The sequence below is a fragment of the Schistocerca serialis genome, chromosome 9 (assembly GCF_023864345.2).
Source record: "Schistocerca serialis cubense isolate TAMUIC-IGC-003099 chromosome 9, iqSchSeri2.2, whole genome shotgun sequence".
Taxonomy (NCBI): Eukaryota; Metazoa; Arthropoda; class Insecta; order Orthoptera; family Acrididae; genus Schistocerca; species Schistocerca serialis.
In genome coordinates this window covers 436022561-436042696 of record NC_064646.1, presented here as the reverse complement: position 1 = coordinate 436042696, position 20136 = coordinate 436022561, and the positions used below count along the sequence as shown (strand labels likewise).

Below are 20136 nucleotides of genomic sequence, written 5' to 3'. Positions count from 1 at the left end.
CACTACCTTTCCCAATGTCCTTCGGACTCCAAACCCACTACCTCATGCATCTTACTAACTTTATTCTAATCCGCAACTGCTTCTCATTTGAAGGGAAGATACACAAAAAATGTGTGGCACAGCCATGGGCACCCTCTTATCCCAACATTTTAATAGGCCATCCAGAGGACACCTTCCTAGCCTCCCAAAACATCAAACCCCTTGTCTGGTTCAGGTTCATTGATGATATTTTCACAAAGTGGACTCAGAGCCAAGGCCCCCTATCTTCATTCCTCTGCAATCTCAACACCTTCTCCCCCATCCGCTTCATGTGGTCCTCCTCAACCCAGTTTGCCACCTTTCTACATGCTGACCACGTCCTTTCTGATTGCTCCAATCATACCTCTGTCCACATTAAACCAACCAACAACCAACAGTACATGTATTTTCACAGCTGTCATCCCTTTCACACCAAAAAATCCCTCCCATATAGTATGGCCACCCGGGGATGGTGAATCTGCAGTGAAAAACATTCCCTTGCGCAATATGCTGAGGGTCCCACCAAGACCTTTACAGACACTATGCCCCAAATCTAGTCCACAAACAGATCTCTTGTGCCTGTTCCCCTCACACCCCCAATCCTCCCATCACCCCCAAGAACCAGCCCCTTCATCACCCAGTACCATCCCAGACTGGAACAACTGAACCACATTCTTCGCCAGGGCTTTGATTACCTATCATCATGCCCTGAAATGAGGGACATCCTACCCAAGATACATCCCCCCTCGCCCACCCATTGTCCACAACATCCTAGTTTATACCTACGCCACTCCCAATCCCAAACCCTTGCCCCAAGGATAATACCCCTGTAGAAGACCCACGTGCAAAACATGCCCAATTCACCCATCCAGCACTTTCTATTCCAGGTCTGTAACAGGTTTATCCTACCCCACCTGGGGGCTGGTGCCACCTGTGAAAGCAGCTATGTCATTTCTGCTGCAATCATTATACAGCATTTTATATTGGTATGACTACCAACCAGCTGTCCACAAGGATAAATGGCCATGCTAAACAGTGGTCAAGAGCAAAGTAGAAAACCCTGTGGCACAACATACAACTGCACATAACACACTTGATTTCAATGGCTGCTTCACTACCCGAGCCATTCGGATCCTTGCCCCCACCACCAACTTTTCTGAACTGTGCAGATGGGAGTTACCCTTACAACACATTCTCCGCTACCATACATATCCCAGCCTCAAACTATGGTAACATACTGTCCCCACACCCTCCACCCATTCTTCCCTATAATCTCCTCCTCATTATCATCTCTCACCCTGTTTATTTGCATCCCTCTGCAAAATGCATCTGCCTATCTTTCCCCACTCCTCTCCTTTTTTGCTCTTTTTTTACCCACTTCCCTGTCCCACAACCACCTGACACTGTGCGTGTTGGCAGTCTAAAAAGTCCCTGCACACTCCACCAGACAGCATAAGTCTCTCTCCCACCCGTACACTACGATCCCTTCCCCTTCCCTGCCCCCTCCAGATTGCTGCTTGCATCCCACATGATGTTGCATTCTGGTCCAAGATGCTGGAGTTGCTGGTCATAAAGGCTGCACTCAAAAGCTGTACATGACTGTCTTTCAATTGTGCCTGTCTGCAACTTGATGTGTTTTCTTTAAGGTAAGTAGCAATTGTCTTTCTACAATGTTGATATTCCATTGTTTGATTGTTCAACAAAAGAGTATCTTACACGCTGTATTGACACAGTAACTTTGCTCAGCCATCTTCCATATTCGCACCACCACAAGGATCAGAATATATGTTATCATCAGACTAGATCGAAAGTCACAATAATTGGGTGAGTAAATCATAAGCAAATTTCATAGCTTGCTGTGGCTGCAGGTGCGGGTGTTTGGGTGTCCATGTGGTTGTCTGTGAATGTGCGTACTACTCTCAGAAAAAGAGATGGTACTCAAAAAAGGTGATGTGAATGTATGCTACACACATGAATCCTCTGTACGTGAGTGATTGCCATTCCCTTATTGTACATACTATTTTAATTTTGTATCTAAAAACAAAGATGATGTGACTTACCAAACAAAAGCACTGGCAGGTCGATAGACACACAAACAAACACCAACATACACACAAAATTCTAGCTTTCGCAACCACCGGTTGCTTCGTCAGGAAAGAGGGCTTGGCTTGTGTCTGTATATGTGTGGATGGATATGTGTGTGTGTGCGAGTGTATACCCGTCCTTTTTTCCCCCTAAGGTAAGTCTTTCTGCTCCCGGGACTGGAATGACTCCTTACCCTCTCCCTTAAAACCCACATCCTTTCGTCTTTCCCTCTCCTTCCCTCTTTCCTGACGAAGCAACCGGTGGTTGCGAAAGCTAGAATTTTGTGTGTATGTTTGTGTTTGTTTGTGTGTCTATCGACCTGCCAGCGCTTTCGTTTGGTAAGTCACATCATCTTTGTTTTTAGATATATTTTTCCCACATGGAATGTTTCCCTCTATTATATTAATATCATTAATTTGAACCCAACAATTACGTTTGTTATTGTCACTGTTGCATTTCGAAATCTTTCCTGTTGTCTTATTTTCTCTTTCTGTTTTTGCCACTAGTTTCACTTTGTATTCATCTTCTCCTTTTTACCGTAATCTGCTATACAATTTTATCCCGCCTATATATACTCAATAATACGTAACTCACTTCCAAACCATAACCAAAAAAATTTTTTTGCCGCTTTCAACACTACCGCTGCTATAAAATCCACCGTTTCTAGTTCACAAACAGTTCCTTTCACCTTTTAAACAACCATTTCGGCTATTTCTAATAACTTGCGCTTTATTTCCATTGCCGTTTTTCCCACATCACTGATAATTTTTAGCCGCTTCCCACAGGTTTTAACGTCATTATTTCTTCGTCAGACTATTGTTAGCCTCATTTTCATAATCTGCTACCACAAAACCACTCCTTTTAATACATTACACGCAGTTTTTTTCGAAATTTTCCCGAATTTCTCCGTCCTTTAACGTGTTTTGGCGGCAACACAACCACCTAACCTTTGTGCACATCGTTGTCTACCAACCCAAGTCCAACATAGCCCAGCTGTAACCAACACCTTTTCGCCTTTTTCACACCAGATCTCCAGTTACTTTCCAGTTCACCTTTATCTCTCCCCATATATTTTTATTTTCATTTTCATTTCAGCCTCATGTTACACTTTCCACCATCTAATACCATGTCACCCTCACAACACCCCCACAACGACCCCATTAAGTTTTATTTACATTCCCTCCGCAAACATGCCTTCGCCCTAGCCAGATTACGCTCCCATATTCTATTTTCTCAGGCTTGTCTAACATTTGGCATTACCCCCAAAGGCCTCACACTTAAAGTTCCCATCTCTGGCTGCAACCCTTCTTTCCATCAGTCCCTATACCAGTTCCAAACTGAGCAATCCATTGCCCTCAGCCACCTAATCCTTCACCTACACATCAACTTAGCCAATGAACACACCCGTCAACTCCTATCCTTAATAAAAGTCCTTAATCTTTCCTCCCCCACATCCACACCGGCTGTTCAGAGCATCCTCCTACAGGCCAACCGCAAATTAGAACAGCATGCCACCCTCCACCTCAAAAAACTGTCCACTCTCCTGGTTTCCCACCTCCGGAAAGGCAACTCACTCACCCTTCACAACCTTTCCAGCAAACCTCAACCTCCTCTCATTGCACACAAACCCAGTCTCTCCCATCTACTCAATCTCCCACTTCCAGCTCCACTTCCTCCAAAACCTCAAAATTCCAATCAACACAATCTGGAACCACAACACCCTAATTCAGTAGTTAACCTTTCCTCCAAACCTCTCTCCCAATCCGAAACCTCTGTCCTATCCAAAGGCCTCACCTTCAGCCCCACTCCCAGATTCAACCAAACAGCCCTCGTCAAAGATTTACTGGCTTGTGGCTGTATATGTGTGGATGGATATATGTGTGTGTGTGTGCGCGCGCGAGTGTATACCCGTTCTTTTTTCCCCCTAAGGTAAGTCTTTCTGCTCCCAGGATTGGAATGACTCCTCACCCTCTCCCTTAAAACCCACATCCTTTCGTCTTTCCCTCTCCTTCCCTCTTTCCTGACGAAGCAACCAGTGGTTGCGAAAACTAGAATTTTGTGTGTATGTTTGTGTTTGTTTGTGTGTCTATCGACCTGCCAGCGCTTTCGTTTGGTAAGTCACATCATCTTTGTTTTTAGATATATTTTTCCCACGTGGAATGTTTCCCTCTATTATATTAATACTATTTCAATTTTGTTTACTTTACTCTATTGACTTTCAGTTCTCAATTGCTTTCGTAACTATTGTAATCAGTTTGCTTGATATTTCTATTGTGCTCAATTTCATGCACTCTATTTAATCAAATCCAGCTTCTGAAACATTTCTTTTATTTGATCTTAACTCAGTTGTCTTCCCCTTAACATAGTTTCATCAAATAGTTACACTTATAACACAGTAACTATCATGACTTAAAAAATTTACACTACATACTCATCACAGTGTTACCTAACACAAAAAAAAATGCACGCATCAGTGATACAACCATAAAATAGCTCTGTATTTATAACTTGCTGTAAGAAGACTTAGTTACCTGCATTGAAACAATTTACTGTTTGTGCAGTGTTTTAATTTATGCTTATAATCATCCAAGTTAGTTTATCTTGATATACTTTACAAGTGTTCCTGTACTTTATATCTGTAACTACTCTTTAAAAATTAGTAATGACAAGTTTCTACAATATATCTGGAATGAATACTCAAACATTATATATATTTTTTCAAGCTCACCTGTTTCATCACCAATAGCCCACACAAGCAAGTCAACACATGCAGCATTTGCCATTACGTTCACTTCAAATTTGTTAACTGTTGCAAATTTGCTTTCTTTGTCCTCTTGTTCACTGGCATCATGGTGACGTGATTGCAATTCTGTCTGGCCTGAGAGAAATAATCCTTTCACAAATTCCTGGACATCACGTGTGAAAGGACTTGGCAAATCTGTAAGTGAAGAGAGGATTTGGAAGCCTTTATTTATGCAGAAACCAATAATTAATTATTTCTGTTAAATTACTGAATCAAGGTGAATTTTCAACATAGGCTGTGTATTTATTCATGCCTTTCCTTGGTCTAAATATATGTACAATCAAATTGGAAGAATGTTGCCTTCATACCATAATTTTTTTGTGGTGATGCCACTGACTACGAAGATGTTCATCATACTCAATAAATTCAATTTTAAATTTTACAATTGCAAGAAAGAATATACAGGTAAAAAAATCTCATTCAACAGGCTGATGACACTGTAAACTGCAACTTGGTCATATATTAGTAAACAGCATCTGACTGGCAGTAATGTCTTCTTACATAATACTGAAAGAATTTTAAACACGGGTGCGAAACAGCAATGTGATGTAACAAGGCCACTACTTCTGAAGAAGATATTTTTACAAGTATTGAAACCTAGGTCAAGGGCTAATAAAATTTTATTTGCAACTGATTGGCTGATTTTTCAACCTCTTCATAGTGAAAGAACTACTAAAACAGAGGATTACATTATGAATTTTATACTTTCAGGAGGTGCGTAACCCCAATACAGTAATGTCCTGGCCTCATTTATAAATAAATCTTTAAAAAATTACTATGGAACACTTTTTGATCAATATAAGGTACCAACAGATATCCAAAAATTATTTCCCAGTTTGAACATCTCATTTCTGCCACCATCATTTTTATGAATAACAACTATTATTACACACACCACTAAATAAACGAGGGTAGTACAGTAATAATCTGCAATAAAAATGCCTGTTATTACACAATACTATCATTGGTGAAGACAGTAGAATGGCAGGCTGACAGTTGTTTCACATATGCAAGATACAGCAGGAAACCTCACCTTGTGACTGTTCCTGACCACACACCTACACTATTTTATTTCATTGTGGCTTGATTTGACATTTTAATTTTTTTGAGGTTTCATTATGTGAATATTTTTGTCACTGTGTTCAACCAAATATATTGATAGCAACTCAGATGCTACAGCAAACAGGGATGTGACTTGAGAAGATATTCTTTATATTCCTGGTGGCACCTGGAACTGCAGATATTGTAGCCATGGGTAGCAGGCAGCCAAAGGTAGAAGATAAAAATGCAATTTTCAGAATACACCAGTCTCAAGAGATAATGTACATTTTGACATGGTAATCCCAAGTAATAGATTGTATTTTCATGATGACAAATTTAAACTCCTACCGAATGTTACAAAAAAGGACAGAGGCAGCATTGTATTAATGGACTATGCAGCTGTGGGGTGGCTTGTGCACCTCAGTTGTTACAGATGGCCATACCAGAGGTACACAGAGGGGCCAGGCTTACATATGGTTCTTGGGATGACATCAGATTTCTCAGTGGGTACAAGGACAACAGCCTGCACAATTGACCTAATCTTGTTACACAATTATGCTGTGTGAAAAAAAAAACAATGACAGTGTCTGCTCCAAACATGCCTTTCTATTCTTCAAGAAATGTGAACTTTGTGGTTAGGTTTTTACTGCTCGTAGATATTCAACAGTAAAATATTGTAGCAGTCTCTGGATGTTCACCTGAAAGCTATTAATGAGGCTTATCAAAAGTTAAACAATAGTGCTCTGGCCATTTTAAATGTGTATATGGGGGGTTGTGGACAGTGAAAGTAAGAGACTGTGAAACTCAATTGTGCATCTGTCGGGTAGGATTATTTAAAGTAGTCAGTGTTGTACTTCCATACTCCAGTTTTCAGCCAGTATCACAACGCAGAACATAACGGCTACATACGGTACTGATAGATTGCTGTGTAAGTGTTTTTAGTTGTGCCTGTTTGCAACTTAATGTGTTGTCTTTATGGCAAGTAGCAATCTATCTTTTCCTTACATTGTTGATATTCCAATCTGGAGTTCCTATTGTTTAATTGTAGTACTCAGTCAAACTGTTTTTGGAAATCAAGAAATATTGCAATGTAAACATCAAGATCTTGTTCATCCAAGAACACCAGCATTTCTTTTGTCAGCAGTTTCTTAGCAAGTGCCAGTATAGTCTGAAAATACCATCACAGTCCGTCACAGATTCATGGCTTTCAGGATGTCTTGTGAGGAAATCACAGTTTGGCATAGTGAACATTCTCTTTAAGATACTTCATTATGTCTGAGCTTAGAATATATTTCAAAATACCTGCTATAAATCTGCAACATAAAGAATTACTATTTCAAACACTGGAAAATCCAGGATGGAATATAACAATATCATGAGAAGGAAAGTTACTACTGACCATACAGGGGAGATGCTGAGTCGCAGATAGGCACAACAAAAAGACTTTTGTTGTGCCTATCTGCAACTCAGCATCTCTGTTATACAGTGAATAGCAACTTTCCTTCTCATAATATTGTTACAATTACTATTTCCATATTTCTGCAAAAGCCAGTGCACAGTGCAACAGTTATTCTATAATATTAAGACAACCAAATGAAACTGTTACTATGAATTTCAAACAAATCATACAAGAAAATGTAATCTAAGCAACTGTACAAAATTAAATAATGTGTAATGACATTGGGAACCCAAAAACAATGAAACTAATGCACTTTAAGATATCAATACCTCACATGAAAAGTCATCAAAGGTTATTAGGAGCATCTTAATATAGACAAATACAACCATATCTTCATGTGGGCAAATCAGGTATTATGAAGGCCTTGTCTACTGACTATCTTGGAATTTGATAAGAAAATAGAAATTACTGGCATTAAGCTTATGAGGACTTCTAAAGTGAGCTATTAAAAAGTTCATCAAAACAGATTTGAAGCATTAGAATAATTCACAATTAACCTTACCTTTCTGGTACTGTAGCAGCTCACGCAACAATGTAACAATGACAAGGTTTATAGTCTCACTGAAAGATTTGTATGGGAATATCTTGATATGACCAGAACAATAAACTTCAAGAGCTTGTTCATCCAAGAACACCAGCATTTCTTTTGTCAGCAGTTTCTTAGCAAGTGCCAGGATTGTCTGCAAATACAATCATGATATATTACATGGAAAACGACTACGTTACACATTAAGTTACCCAGAGACAGAAAATACTCAGCAATCACGTTTCAGTTTATATAACTTCTGGTATAAAATTTAATGAAAATATTATTACTGCAAATAATTTCTGAATGCCATCAGCAACATTCTTCTGAAGAGTGTACTGCCTACTAGGCTTTACTCTCATTATATGTATTCTCCTAAATTCTCTGAGAAGAAACCTGTGGCTCAAGTAGTACAGGCTATCACATTTCTCAAGAAGCATCTATTTTGGATGCAGTAAAATGGACACACACAATGAAATTTTCATATTTTGAATTGCAAAATGAAATGTCAGCAGTAATAATGTCAGGTGATGGAACCCATGTGGCCCAGTTGGTGCCACAGGCAATTGTTTCACAGTCAGCAGTTACAGAATATACTGAGAAATAAGGCACTGGCTATTTAGAGATTACTTAGTTTTTCTGTGTTTATTCAATGCCTGGTACTGATGGTGACAAACAAGACAATAGGTTTTCAGAAATTACTGCAAGACAATATACAGACAAAACACAAAACTGTAAAAACACACACTAAACTTTTTTCATAGCTTAAATAGAGGGCTGATCCTTACATTTACCGGCGTCCATTCATAAAAATATGAGATTTGCTCCATTTCACTATGTTGTCAGAAAAAATGAATGTCACTAGCATAACAACTCACGAATCTTATTGCCGGATTAGAAAGCAATCTTTGAGGAGACTATGTCATATAAAAACATGGATGAGAGATACATCATTACAGATGTGTGGCTGGAAGGCAAAACATTATGGCTGAGTCATTGCTTTCACCATTTATAGCATTTAGTCTTCCTCTCATTGGCGTGTGACCTTCTGCCTCAACAGTGAGGTAGTAGCCAGTTACGTAATGATAACTTGATCTACTGCCATTGTTGCTGGCCTCCTTGGTTGCTAAAACAGCTTGACCCTCCTCTCCCACTCACGTTTCAACTCCTTCCCTTGCTTTTGCTGTAGATGAAATGAGTGCAGTATGTTCTACACCATTAACCAATACCTCTATGTCAACTTTTTTAGGACCTTGAACAGAACTAAGAGAATCAAAGTAGGTATGGAACTTCTCATCACTGCCACACGTAATCTATTCCAGTGTGGACAGGGTCAAAGACAACTTTGTGATCAGGGAAGTCTCTCCATTTTGACTCATATGTACACATAGTAGTAAAATTGCAGTGCTTGTCCAAAATATGATAAAATATAGATCCAAAACACATTTTGTGTGGTTTCTTTTCAAAAATTGGCTAAATTTAAAACATTGTTTCTCCTAAAACATACTTTTCCATGAATCTGATAGCGTCTCATTTCTTGTAGATAATTATTGGCAAATTACTCCACAGGTAGGTCAACAACTGTATGGTGTGCAAATGTGTGTATTTTGAATGCAATCTGCATCACATGGAAATGCTGTCTAATGTAAAGTGATGGTTCACCAGCATCAATAATTGAAGGGCTGGAAGTGAGATTGACCCTAAATTCCGCCTGTGGGTAATTCTCTCATTCAGTATCTCCAAGAAGATGAAAGATCAATACACCATGCATTAACAGTCATACAAAAACTGTAGCAAAATGAAACTGCTCGCCAATTGTTACGTACAAAGCATTTTAAAATATCAAGCACTAGGTGAATCCCAATTCCAAAATCTTAGAGGTGAAAAGCGTGAGGGTAATGTGACTATTCAAGGTTTTCAAAAAAAAAAATGGCTCTGAGCACTATGGGACTCAACTGCTGAGGTCATTAGTCCCCAAGAACTTAGAACTAGTTAAACGTAACTAACCTAAGGACATCACAAACATCCATGCCCGAGGCAGGATTCGAACCTGCGACCGTAGCGGTCTTGCGGTTCCAGACTGCAGCGCCTTTAACCGCACGGCCACTTCGGCCGGCTCAAGGTTTTCCCGGTGGATCTGGTGCACATACAGCACAACCACATGAAGATATGGTACTGTTGCTTTGAAAAGATATGGTAGGACTTACACAATATTGCCCAGTGGCAAACCTGAGGAGTGTATTTCCAAAAGAGGAAAGGTCACAGATTTTTATGTGGAAAACTAAAAGCCAGATCTTAATGCTAACTTCCTCAGTCACCTGACTATCATACAGTTGATGTATGTCTGCTGCAAGGCTATAAGATGAACTAAAAACTGATGAAAGGTCCTTGTACTAAGGAAAAAGAGAGAGAGAGAGAGAGAGAGAGAGAGAGAGAGATCCCTGGAAACCCTGCACCTGAAACTGTTAAAGGATATTACGTCTCCAAGTAATATTAGAAGGCCCTCTCCAGGTAAAAGAAAATACCTGTTTATGTGATGCCTCAATAGGGGAAACTTATTTGTATGCTAAACAGAAGCAGAGTCTGGTTACTAAAACAATATATTTTGTGAACTCACTGAAATTAAATAGGAGCTGTCTGGATTTTTAAGATCCAGAGATAAGACAGTGGTTGAATAAAGCATGTTTGGTCCTTATCAGGCTTAAAGAGTGAAATGAAAATAGCTCCCTTCCACGAATGAGCAAATTATTCCATGTTCTACACGACATTATAAACGTTAAGAAGCATTTCCCAACTTTTGGATGTGAGGTACCACAACAAGCTGTAATGGATTTTGTGAGAAACTGAGGCCAGACAATGCTGTATCTAGCTTCTGTATGGCAATGGCAGATCTTATATTGGCAGGCATGAAGTACAAACTATTCCTCTCAGAAACTGCTTGGTAGCTGGCTGTGGCAGTGATTCACGTGAATGCTCCACCGTGGTCTTGGCAATATCTCATTAGTTGGTAACGACAGTCTGTCATGTTATTACAGCATTAACAAGACACACGTGATCTCTCCCTGAAATCCTTCTGATGTTCTGACCATATGTATGTTGCTTTAGTGGAATAGTTGGAGCTCAGCACTGATGCCATGGTACCATTTTGCTCCAAAAGGCTGCAAGGTTGTCAGCAGGTGGTAAGCACATAAGCCTGTCCCAACTCAGTCACGAACTGCCAAGCAGCACCCATTATTCCATCAAGAAGTACTCTATCTTCTACACTTTACGGAAGGCTTTTGTATGGTCACTCAGCAGCACTGTAGATCACATACAAATGATGTGGTCCATTCATTCCTAAATGTAGTCTTTACATTCAGATTTAAAAACCTGACTCACAGTGCTCAGTCCAATTTGCTGAGCACCTACTGCTCTGCCTCGAATTCATCCAGATCTGGAATAGATATACGGAGAGCAACTTTTAGTATCTACACTGGTTTGAAAATGCCACTACATTACACTGTCGGCAGAGGTACTTCACGGGCCAACGGTAGCCTGATGATAAATGGGGACCAGAACCCCTGAGAGGGAATTAAACTCTCTGTGTGGGTCAGTCTATGGAAGCAGAAAGTCAGAACCCTCTTAGAGACGTGCACAGGAATAACTCAGCATGTAGGTAGCGTGGCTGACTGTCGACTCAGCAGTTGTCAACAACACTCAGCACAATGCATAGGGCAGTGTCCCCAGTAGCTGAACTCAGCTTAAGTGATGGCCCACTCAACTTACTACCACTCACAGGTAAACACCTCCATTAGCTGGTGCTCCCATACTAAACACTGCATGTGCTGTCCATGGCAGGTTTCCACACTATTCTGCAGTGCTACCCAGGCCAGCTCATCTGTCTCCATCCCAATGTCCACTCACTGGGATGCTAAACCTCTCAACCTGAGAAGGCCATTTAGGGCTTGGGCCACGACCTCTGTTGCAGAACTGGAGAGGCCATCGGAGAACCCGGAAGCAGATTGACTGCCAAAGGAGGCAATGCACTGCCACTTGTTCTGCTGGAAGGGTTGAAAGGCCCTGAGACTGAGGCAACAGTTCCACTGGCAGCATTGGAGGTGAAGTCACTTCCATTGGTGGGGAGGGGAGGATGAGGGGAGGGGGAGGAGGGGGGAAGGGGAGGGGGAGGAGGAGGGGGAAGGGGAGGGGGAGGAGGAGGGGGAGGAGGAGGGGGAAGGGGAGGGGGAGGAGGGGGGGGAGGAGGAGGGGGAGGAGGAGGAGGAGGAGGAGGAGGAGGAGGGTGGATTAAAATTCATGGGCTCTACATTGGAAGATGCAGGTGTGAGCATCATTGGGACCTGAGGCTGCAAGCAATGGGAGAAGAGCAGAGGGCATGCAGGGGGAAGCAACAAGGAAGTACACTTGTGCAAGTGGGAGCCCACATTTGAAACATCATGAACAATCCAGCCACCCAGCGGATGCTCCCTACTGAAATCCAACAGCCTTTGGGACCCACACTGACACCCAGAAGCAGCCACTGCCACCGGCCGAAGGACCGGGTTCAAACAGCAGACCCAGAAAGAAAATATAGTGGGTCACAGAGGTCCGGGACGTGTAACTCAGGATGCAACACATCCACCAGATGGCATCCGATGACTAGCATCACCCAATACTTAGCCAGAGAAAACGACAATGCATCACCATGGGATGAGACAGACACTGATTTCTTTATTTGGGTCTTGAATGTACACAGGAAACACTCCACCTCCGAGTTAAAAGCTCGGTGAAATGAGGTGGCAGGCAGATGCAGGACATTATTATAATGCAAAATCTTCAAACTTCCACAACACTAACTGCCTATAGTTATAAGACACAAGTGTCCTTGAGGATCCCCAATGGACAAAAATAAGCGACAACAAACAAACAGTGGCAGTTGACGCTGTGGAGGAGAGCTTGGCTAAGTTTAGGTAATTGGAAAATACACTGATCACAAACAACCACATGCTGCCTAAAAACGGAGACACCAAATCAACTTGCGCCCTGTCCCAAGAGAACTCCAGGACCAGACAAGGAGAAATCTTGCACAGCAGTGAATCCAGGTTCTGTGCACAAGCTTTGCAAGCCCACACCAGATGCTCGATGTCACACTTGATCACAGGGCAGTAGATGTGACATAGCACCAATGCCTTTATACAAGTCATATCTCAATTGTGGTGTCACCGCCAGACACCACACTTGCTAGGTGGTAGCTTAAATCGGCCGCGGTCCATTTAGTACATGTCGGACCCGCGTGTCGCCACTGTGTGATCGCAGACCGAGCGCCACCACAAGGCAGGTCTCGAGATATGATATAGCACTCGCCCCAGCTGTACGGATGACATTGCTAGCGACTATACGGACAAAGCCTTTCCTCTCATTTGCCGAGAGACAGTTAGCATAGCCTTCTGCTGAGTCCATGGCTACGACCTAGCAAGGCGCCAATTGTAACAGTGCATGTATCTTACGAGTCTCATTTGTATAGTCAAGAGAGATGTATCACAAGGAGTGATTAAAAGTTAAGTATATTCCAAAGCTACGTATTTTCTTTATAGCAGTCATAACGCATCCTGTTCCAGACGTGACGCCAGTCGGCGTGTGTGTACGCGTGCCTTTCGGCTCCCTTCTCAATGTGGCGTAGCTAGCTTGTTACGCCACAACATCAATACAATGCATGAAGCAAATGGAGTCTGCAAGCACACAACACCAGGGTGGCACAACTAAACAGCATTGTTCCGCCTTGGCAAGCATGAGGATTCTGTGGACAATGTTGAGTTGATCACATTGAAGAAAAAACATACTCCTTGCTGGATCCACATCCAGAGAGATGCCCTCCAGCCAACCCATCTGGACAGCTGAAACGATTTTCCGGAAAAGCGGGTCAGCAGCCATGGCGGTCATGATCTCTAGTGCAGTCAACGGAAAAACCAATAGGGTTTGCTGCAAGGCATTATCAAATGCAAACACAGAAGCATCTTGCCAATCAAACTCCAGATTGGGCTCCACTTGTAGCCGTGATAGCGCATCAGCATTGGCATGCTGTGTGGCGGAGCAGTAACGAACATCATATCAGTAGTTACTGAAGAAGAACGTCCACCTCTGCAATCAGTCGACAGTCCAATTGGGCAACTGGGAATGAGGGCCACAGAAGGAATCTGGCAGTCTGTAATCCGTGATGAGGATGACTTCATCCCATGCAAAAAAATGAGAAACTTTTTAACTCCAAAAATAATAACTAGTGCCCCTTTTCCACTTCGAATATGTAAACTGTATGGCAGCAAGCATTTCTGATGTATAGGTGGTGGGCTCTTGCATGTCATCTGGCTTCCAGTGGGACAGGACTGCACCAATGCTATACTGGGGCACCTCGCAACCCAGGGTCACAGGTTTACTCAATGTAGATGAAGCCAGACAGGGAACATTGTAAAAACACTGGCTGAGGGACTGAAAAGCCCATTGCAAATCTGCAGATCAGACAAACTTAACACCTCTCTGGTGAAGCCAGTTAAGAGGATGGCAGATGTGCATGGCCCGGGGAACGGACACAATATGAAATCTTACCTAACAAAAAACTGGAGCTCCTTCAGGTTCATGGACAGCAGCACGTCAATGATAGTTTTGATGTCATTGTCTGTCAGAGCAACAAAATATCATGAGATTCCACATGTAACTTAGAAAAACAGCAACTGAAAGCTATTTTTTACTAAGAGAAATGTACGGCAAAGACTATAATGTACAGGAGTTTCTGACTGGTTCTAGCATTTCCAAGACGGCTGGGAAGACGCTGAAAATGACTCATGAAAAATGGACGAAAATAACAAAAAAGTTGGTAATCTGATTCAATCGAATATTGGTTGAGTATTTGATTGATTGCTGCAACTGTAGGAAGAGACAAAGACTGTGCAAGGCAAATTTTACGTAACCAATTTAGCATGACGTGTGTGCAAAATTGGTTCTAAAAATTCTCGCTATCGAACTGAAAGCAGCTCACTGAAATGATTGTACTGAAACTTTGAATACCATTAAAATAATCCTAATTTCTTGGATAGAGTGATAACGTGTGACAAATCTGGTTTTTTTTTCACTCATGTTCCACAAACTAAGTGCCAATCCATGCACCGAAAGCGAAAAAAGGTAGAATGAGAAAAATCAAGATTAAAAACAATGGAGATTGTGTTTTTTTATATTTATCGAACAGTGTATGATCACTGGGTCCCTGAAGATTAAACTACTAATCAATATTATTGTCTGCAGGTTCTTGCTCAAATCTGCAAGAAAATGAGAAAAAAGATCCAAATTGTGGAAGAACAAGTCAAATGTTCTGCATCAATACACTGCTGGGAATGAGGGCCAAAGAAGGAATCCGGCAGTCTGTAGTCAGTGATGAGGATGACTTCATCCCATACAAAAAAATGAGAAACTTTTCAACTCCAAAAATAATAACTAGTGCCCCCTTTTCCACTTCGAATATGTAAACTGTCTGTTACAAAGGTTTCTAGGGAAGTACAGTGTTAGACCACCCACCTTATTCACTTGACCTAGCACCACATGACTTATGAATTGGGGTTGGGTTGTTTGGGGAAGGAGACCAGACAGCGAGGTCATCGGTCTCATCGGATTAGGGAAAGACAGGGAAGGATGTCGGCCGTGCCCTTTGAAAGGAACCATCCCGACATTTGCCTGGAGCGATTTAGGGAAATCACGCAAAACCTAAATCAAGATGGCTGGACGCAGGATTGAACCGTCGTACTCCCGAATGCGAGTCCCTTTTATCTGTTCCCCATGGTAAAAACTGTATTAAAAGGAACACGATTGCAGTCTGCTGAAGGAGTGGGGCAAAAAAAAAAAAAAGTTGTGTGTGTGTGTGTGTGTGTGTGTGTGTGTGTGTGTGTGTGTGTGTGTGTGTGTGTGTGTGGGAGAGGGGGGGGGGGGGGCGCATGTGCCATCGAGGGGCTCACAGAGGAAGACTTCCAGCATTGTTTCCATCAATGGAAAATTCACATAGAGCATCGTAGAGATAGAGGAGGACAGTGTGTTGAGGGTAACAGCAACTAGGTAACAGCAACTACACTGAGGCGGCAAAAGTCATGGGATTGCAATGTGCACCAATACAGATGGCGGTAGTATCACATGCACAAGGTATAAAAGGGCAGTGCATGACAGAGCTGTCATTTGTATGCACAGGTGATTCAAATGAAAAATTGTACAACGTGATTATCCTTGTACAACAGGAATTAACAGACTTTGAATGTGGAATGGTAGTTGGAGATGGATGCAAGGGACATGCCATTTTGGGAATCATTAGGGAATTCAATAATCCGAGATCCACAGTGTCAAGACTGTGCAGAGAATGCCTAATTTCAGACATTACCTCTCACCACAGACAATGCAGTGGCCGATGGTCTCCACTCAATGACTGAGAGCAGCGGCATTTGCGTAGAGTTGTCAGTGCTAACAGATATGCAACACTGCATGAAATAACAGTAGAAATCAATGTGGGACGTATGATGAATGTATCAATCAGAGCAGTGGCGAAATTTGGAATTAATGGTCTATGTCAGCAGACGACTGATGCAAGTGCCTTTGGTAACAGCATGACATCACCTCTCATGGGCTCATGATCATATTGGTTGGACCCCACATGACTGGAAAAATGCGGCATGGTCAGATGACCCCTGATTTCAATTGGTAAGAGTTGGTGGTAGCGTTTGAATGTGTCACAGACCCCATGAAGCCATGGGCCAAAGTTGTCAACAAGGCAGTGTGCTAGCTTGTGGTGAATCTGTAATGGTGTGGGCCGTGCTTACGCGGAATCGAGTTGGTCCTCTGCTCTGATTGAACTGATCATTGACTGGAAATGGTTATTTTCATTGGTAATGTAAATAAATAGTTTATTACACACACAAGTTTATTCTGTTTATTTTTCAAGCATTAGAAAAACATTAAAACACACAAAGCCATTAATTCTTACTGAACAAGAGGTTTTAGAACATGTAACTACTTAATCTTGGATAATTTCATTCAACGGTGTCACTTTTTGTCAACTGAGACTTGAAATTACTTTTCAGTGCTGCCCATAGTGTAGGCTCACAAAATTTGTAATCTGGACACCCTTTGGGCTGATGTTGTGTGTAATGGACAGCTACTGTGCTCGAGATAGATTTATTATCACCACTGTGACTGCAACAATTTGACATATCAAACTATGTGCAGGCTGACAATGTGATAGTTTAGTGAAAGATGAGTGAAACAGCTGATTGTGCTGAACTGATGAATGGGATTACACCATTTCTGACTTTACAAAGGCAGTTCACTTTCCATGTATCTCTGTTTCTTACCGATTTGTCACAACCATTTCGAGTGAGGAAAATATGCTGTTCAAAAACTATCGTGGACAAGGGTCAGCAGTGTGTATTGTAACAGAAGATAAACAGGCCACGCAGCAGCAAAGCTCTTGCCATTCAATGCTGGTCAACAATAAATGTTGAGTAGCTAGCCTGACAACAGTGCACCACACATGTAGCAGAGGTTGTGAGATACCACTTCGGTATATGGATCTCAGTGTGTGTTTTTTCCCCCTATTTGTTGCACATTTCCACCCTCAAAATGTTGAGTAACTGATCAAAGAAATTTTCTGTGAAGAACTGTGTCAGGGGCAAATCAGTATATCTTTACATTTATTAATTGAGATTATTATGTTATGCTGCACATGTATCACAGCACTTAACAGAGATTATGCAATGGCAGAGGAACCTAGCAACAACAAAACACAGAAAATTCAGTATGGAATGCAACAATATTATGAGAAGGAAAGTTGCTGCTCTCCTTACAGTAGAGATGCTGAGTCGCAGATAGGCACAACAAAAAGACTCACAATTAAAGCTTTTGAGCATGGGACACACAGAACACAAACAGACCTGCGACACAGTCATGAACCTTCCCTCCAGAAGCCTTAGCCCCACAGAAATATCAGTCCTTTCCAAAGGCCTCATCTTTTGCCCCATTCCCAAATTCAATCGTGCTGGACAGACCTTCCCTCCTTCTTCTGGTCCCTACAATGGAAACACTTTTTCGTCACCAACCCTACCAATCAGACTCAACCAAAGACCAATACTGAACTTTGCCTAACTCAGTTCACTCCTCCATCCAACCATGATTCACCCCCACTGTCCCCAAACCACAACCTTTCAATTTCCAGAATTTCCTATCCTTGAACTGTGTCTTACCATCATTCCCCAAATCCCTCAACATGCACACTAACCTTACATCTGCAGAAAGAACCGCAGTCCACCATCTAAAAACTGATCCTGACCTTATAATCCTATCTGTGGACAAAGGCTCCACCACTGTTGTTTTGAACTGCAAGGATTATCTGGCGGAAGGACTTCCACCTACAAACCTTGCCACAGTGACCCCATTCCAGTAAACCAGCAGGATCTCCAGTCACTACTCAAATCCTTAGGCCCATCCCAGAATCTCTCCCCAGAGTCCACCTCTCTACTCACCCCAACCACTCCCCGCACTCCTACCTTCTACATGCTTGCTAAAGCCCATAAACCCAACCACCCTGGACACTCCATTCTGGCTGGTCACTGTGTTCCCACTGAGAGGATCTCTGCTCTCATAGACCAACACCTTCAACCTATTACCCAGAACCTACCCTGTTATATAAAAAAATTCCAACAATTTCCTCCACCGACTCTCCACAGTTCCTGTGCCTTTACCACACGGTGCCCTGCTCGTCACTATTGATGCCACCTTCCTGTACACTAACATTCCTAATGTCCATAGCCTTACTGCTATTGAACAGTACCTTTCCCAACGTCCAATGGATCCCAAACCAACAACCTCCTTCCTAGTCGCCACAACCAACTATATCCTCACATACAATTACTTCTCCTTTGAAGGCATTACCTACAAACAAATCCAGGGTATGGCTATGGGCACCTACATGGCACCATCCTATGCCAACCTATTCATGGGCCATCTAGAGGAATCCGTCCTAAAAACCCTGAATCCTAAACCCCTCAACTGGTTCAGATTCATTGATGACGCCTTTGCTATCTGGATTGAAGGTGAGGACATCTTATTCATATTCCTCCAGAACCTCAACAACTTCTCCCCCATTTGCTTCACCTGGTCCTATTCAACCTAACAAGCCACCTTCTTAGATGTTGACCTCCACCTCAAATCTGACTACATCAGTGCCTCCATCCATATCAAACATACTAACCACCAGCAATAACTGCACTTCGACTACTGCCACCTGTTACTTACCAAGAACTTCCTTCCATAGTGTCTAGCCGCCTGTGGTACAGTGACAAGCAGTCCCCCCTCAAAATATACCAAGGGTCTCCTGAAAGCCTTCACTGACCATAATTATCCTCCCAACCTTGTACAAAAACAAATCTCCCGTGCCTTATCTTTCCGTCTCTCACCACCTCCCTAAGTCCCACGGTCCAGCCACAGAAGAACATTCCCCTCATAACTCTGTACCACCCAGGACTGGAGCAACTGAATTACATTCTCCGCCAGGGTTTCCATTACTTCTTGTTGTGCCCTGAAATGTGAAATGTCCTGCCCACTATACTTTCCACAGTGGTATTCCACCATCCACCGAACCTACACAATATACTTGTCCATCATCACACAACCCCTGCTCCCAATCTCTTACCTCATGGCTCATACCCCTGTAATAGACCTAGATGCAAGACCTGTCCCACACATCCTCCCACTACCACCACCTACTCCAGTCCAGTCGCGAACATCACCTATCCCACTGAAGGCAGGGCTACCGGTGAAACCAGTCATGTGGTCTACAAGCTAAGCTGCAACAATTGTGCTGCATCCTATGTAGGCATGACAAGCGACAAGCTGTCATGTCTACATGAATGACCACCAACAAACTGTGGCCAAGAAACTAGTGGACCACTCTTGTTGCCAAACACGCTGCCAAACATGACATTCATTTCAATGACTGCTTCATAGTCTGTGACATATGGATCCTTCCCACCAACACCAGCTTTTCTGAACTATGCAAGTAGGAACTTTTCCTGCAATACATCCTACGTTCCCTTAACCCTCCTGGCCTCAACCTTTGTTAGTCAGTCTCCTCTCCCATCCCGCCCCTTCCCTGTTCTCATTCCAGCACTACACAGCCGCCATGCCACCACCACACTCGTCTTTTTA

The 20136-nt window shown here is 42.4% G+C and overlaps 1 protein-coding gene across 2 annotated transcripts in view; it reads right to left on the bottom strand.

Moving 5' to 3' along the window:
• Positions 1-20136, bottom strand: part of LOC126419896 (phosphatidylinositol 4-kinase alpha) — a 205677-nt gene that overhangs the window by 166701 nt on the left and 18840 nt on the right. For both annotated transcript variants that reach the window (XM_050087159.1, XM_050087160.1), the window contains exons 7-8: positions 7909-8086; positions 4832-5041 (exon numbers count right to left, since the gene is read on the bottom strand). In XM_050087159.1, coding sequence (XP_049943116.1) covers positions 4832-5041; positions 7909-8086 — 388 coding nt within the window. The remainder of the gene's footprint in view (positions 1-4831; positions 5042-7908; positions 8087-20136) is intronic.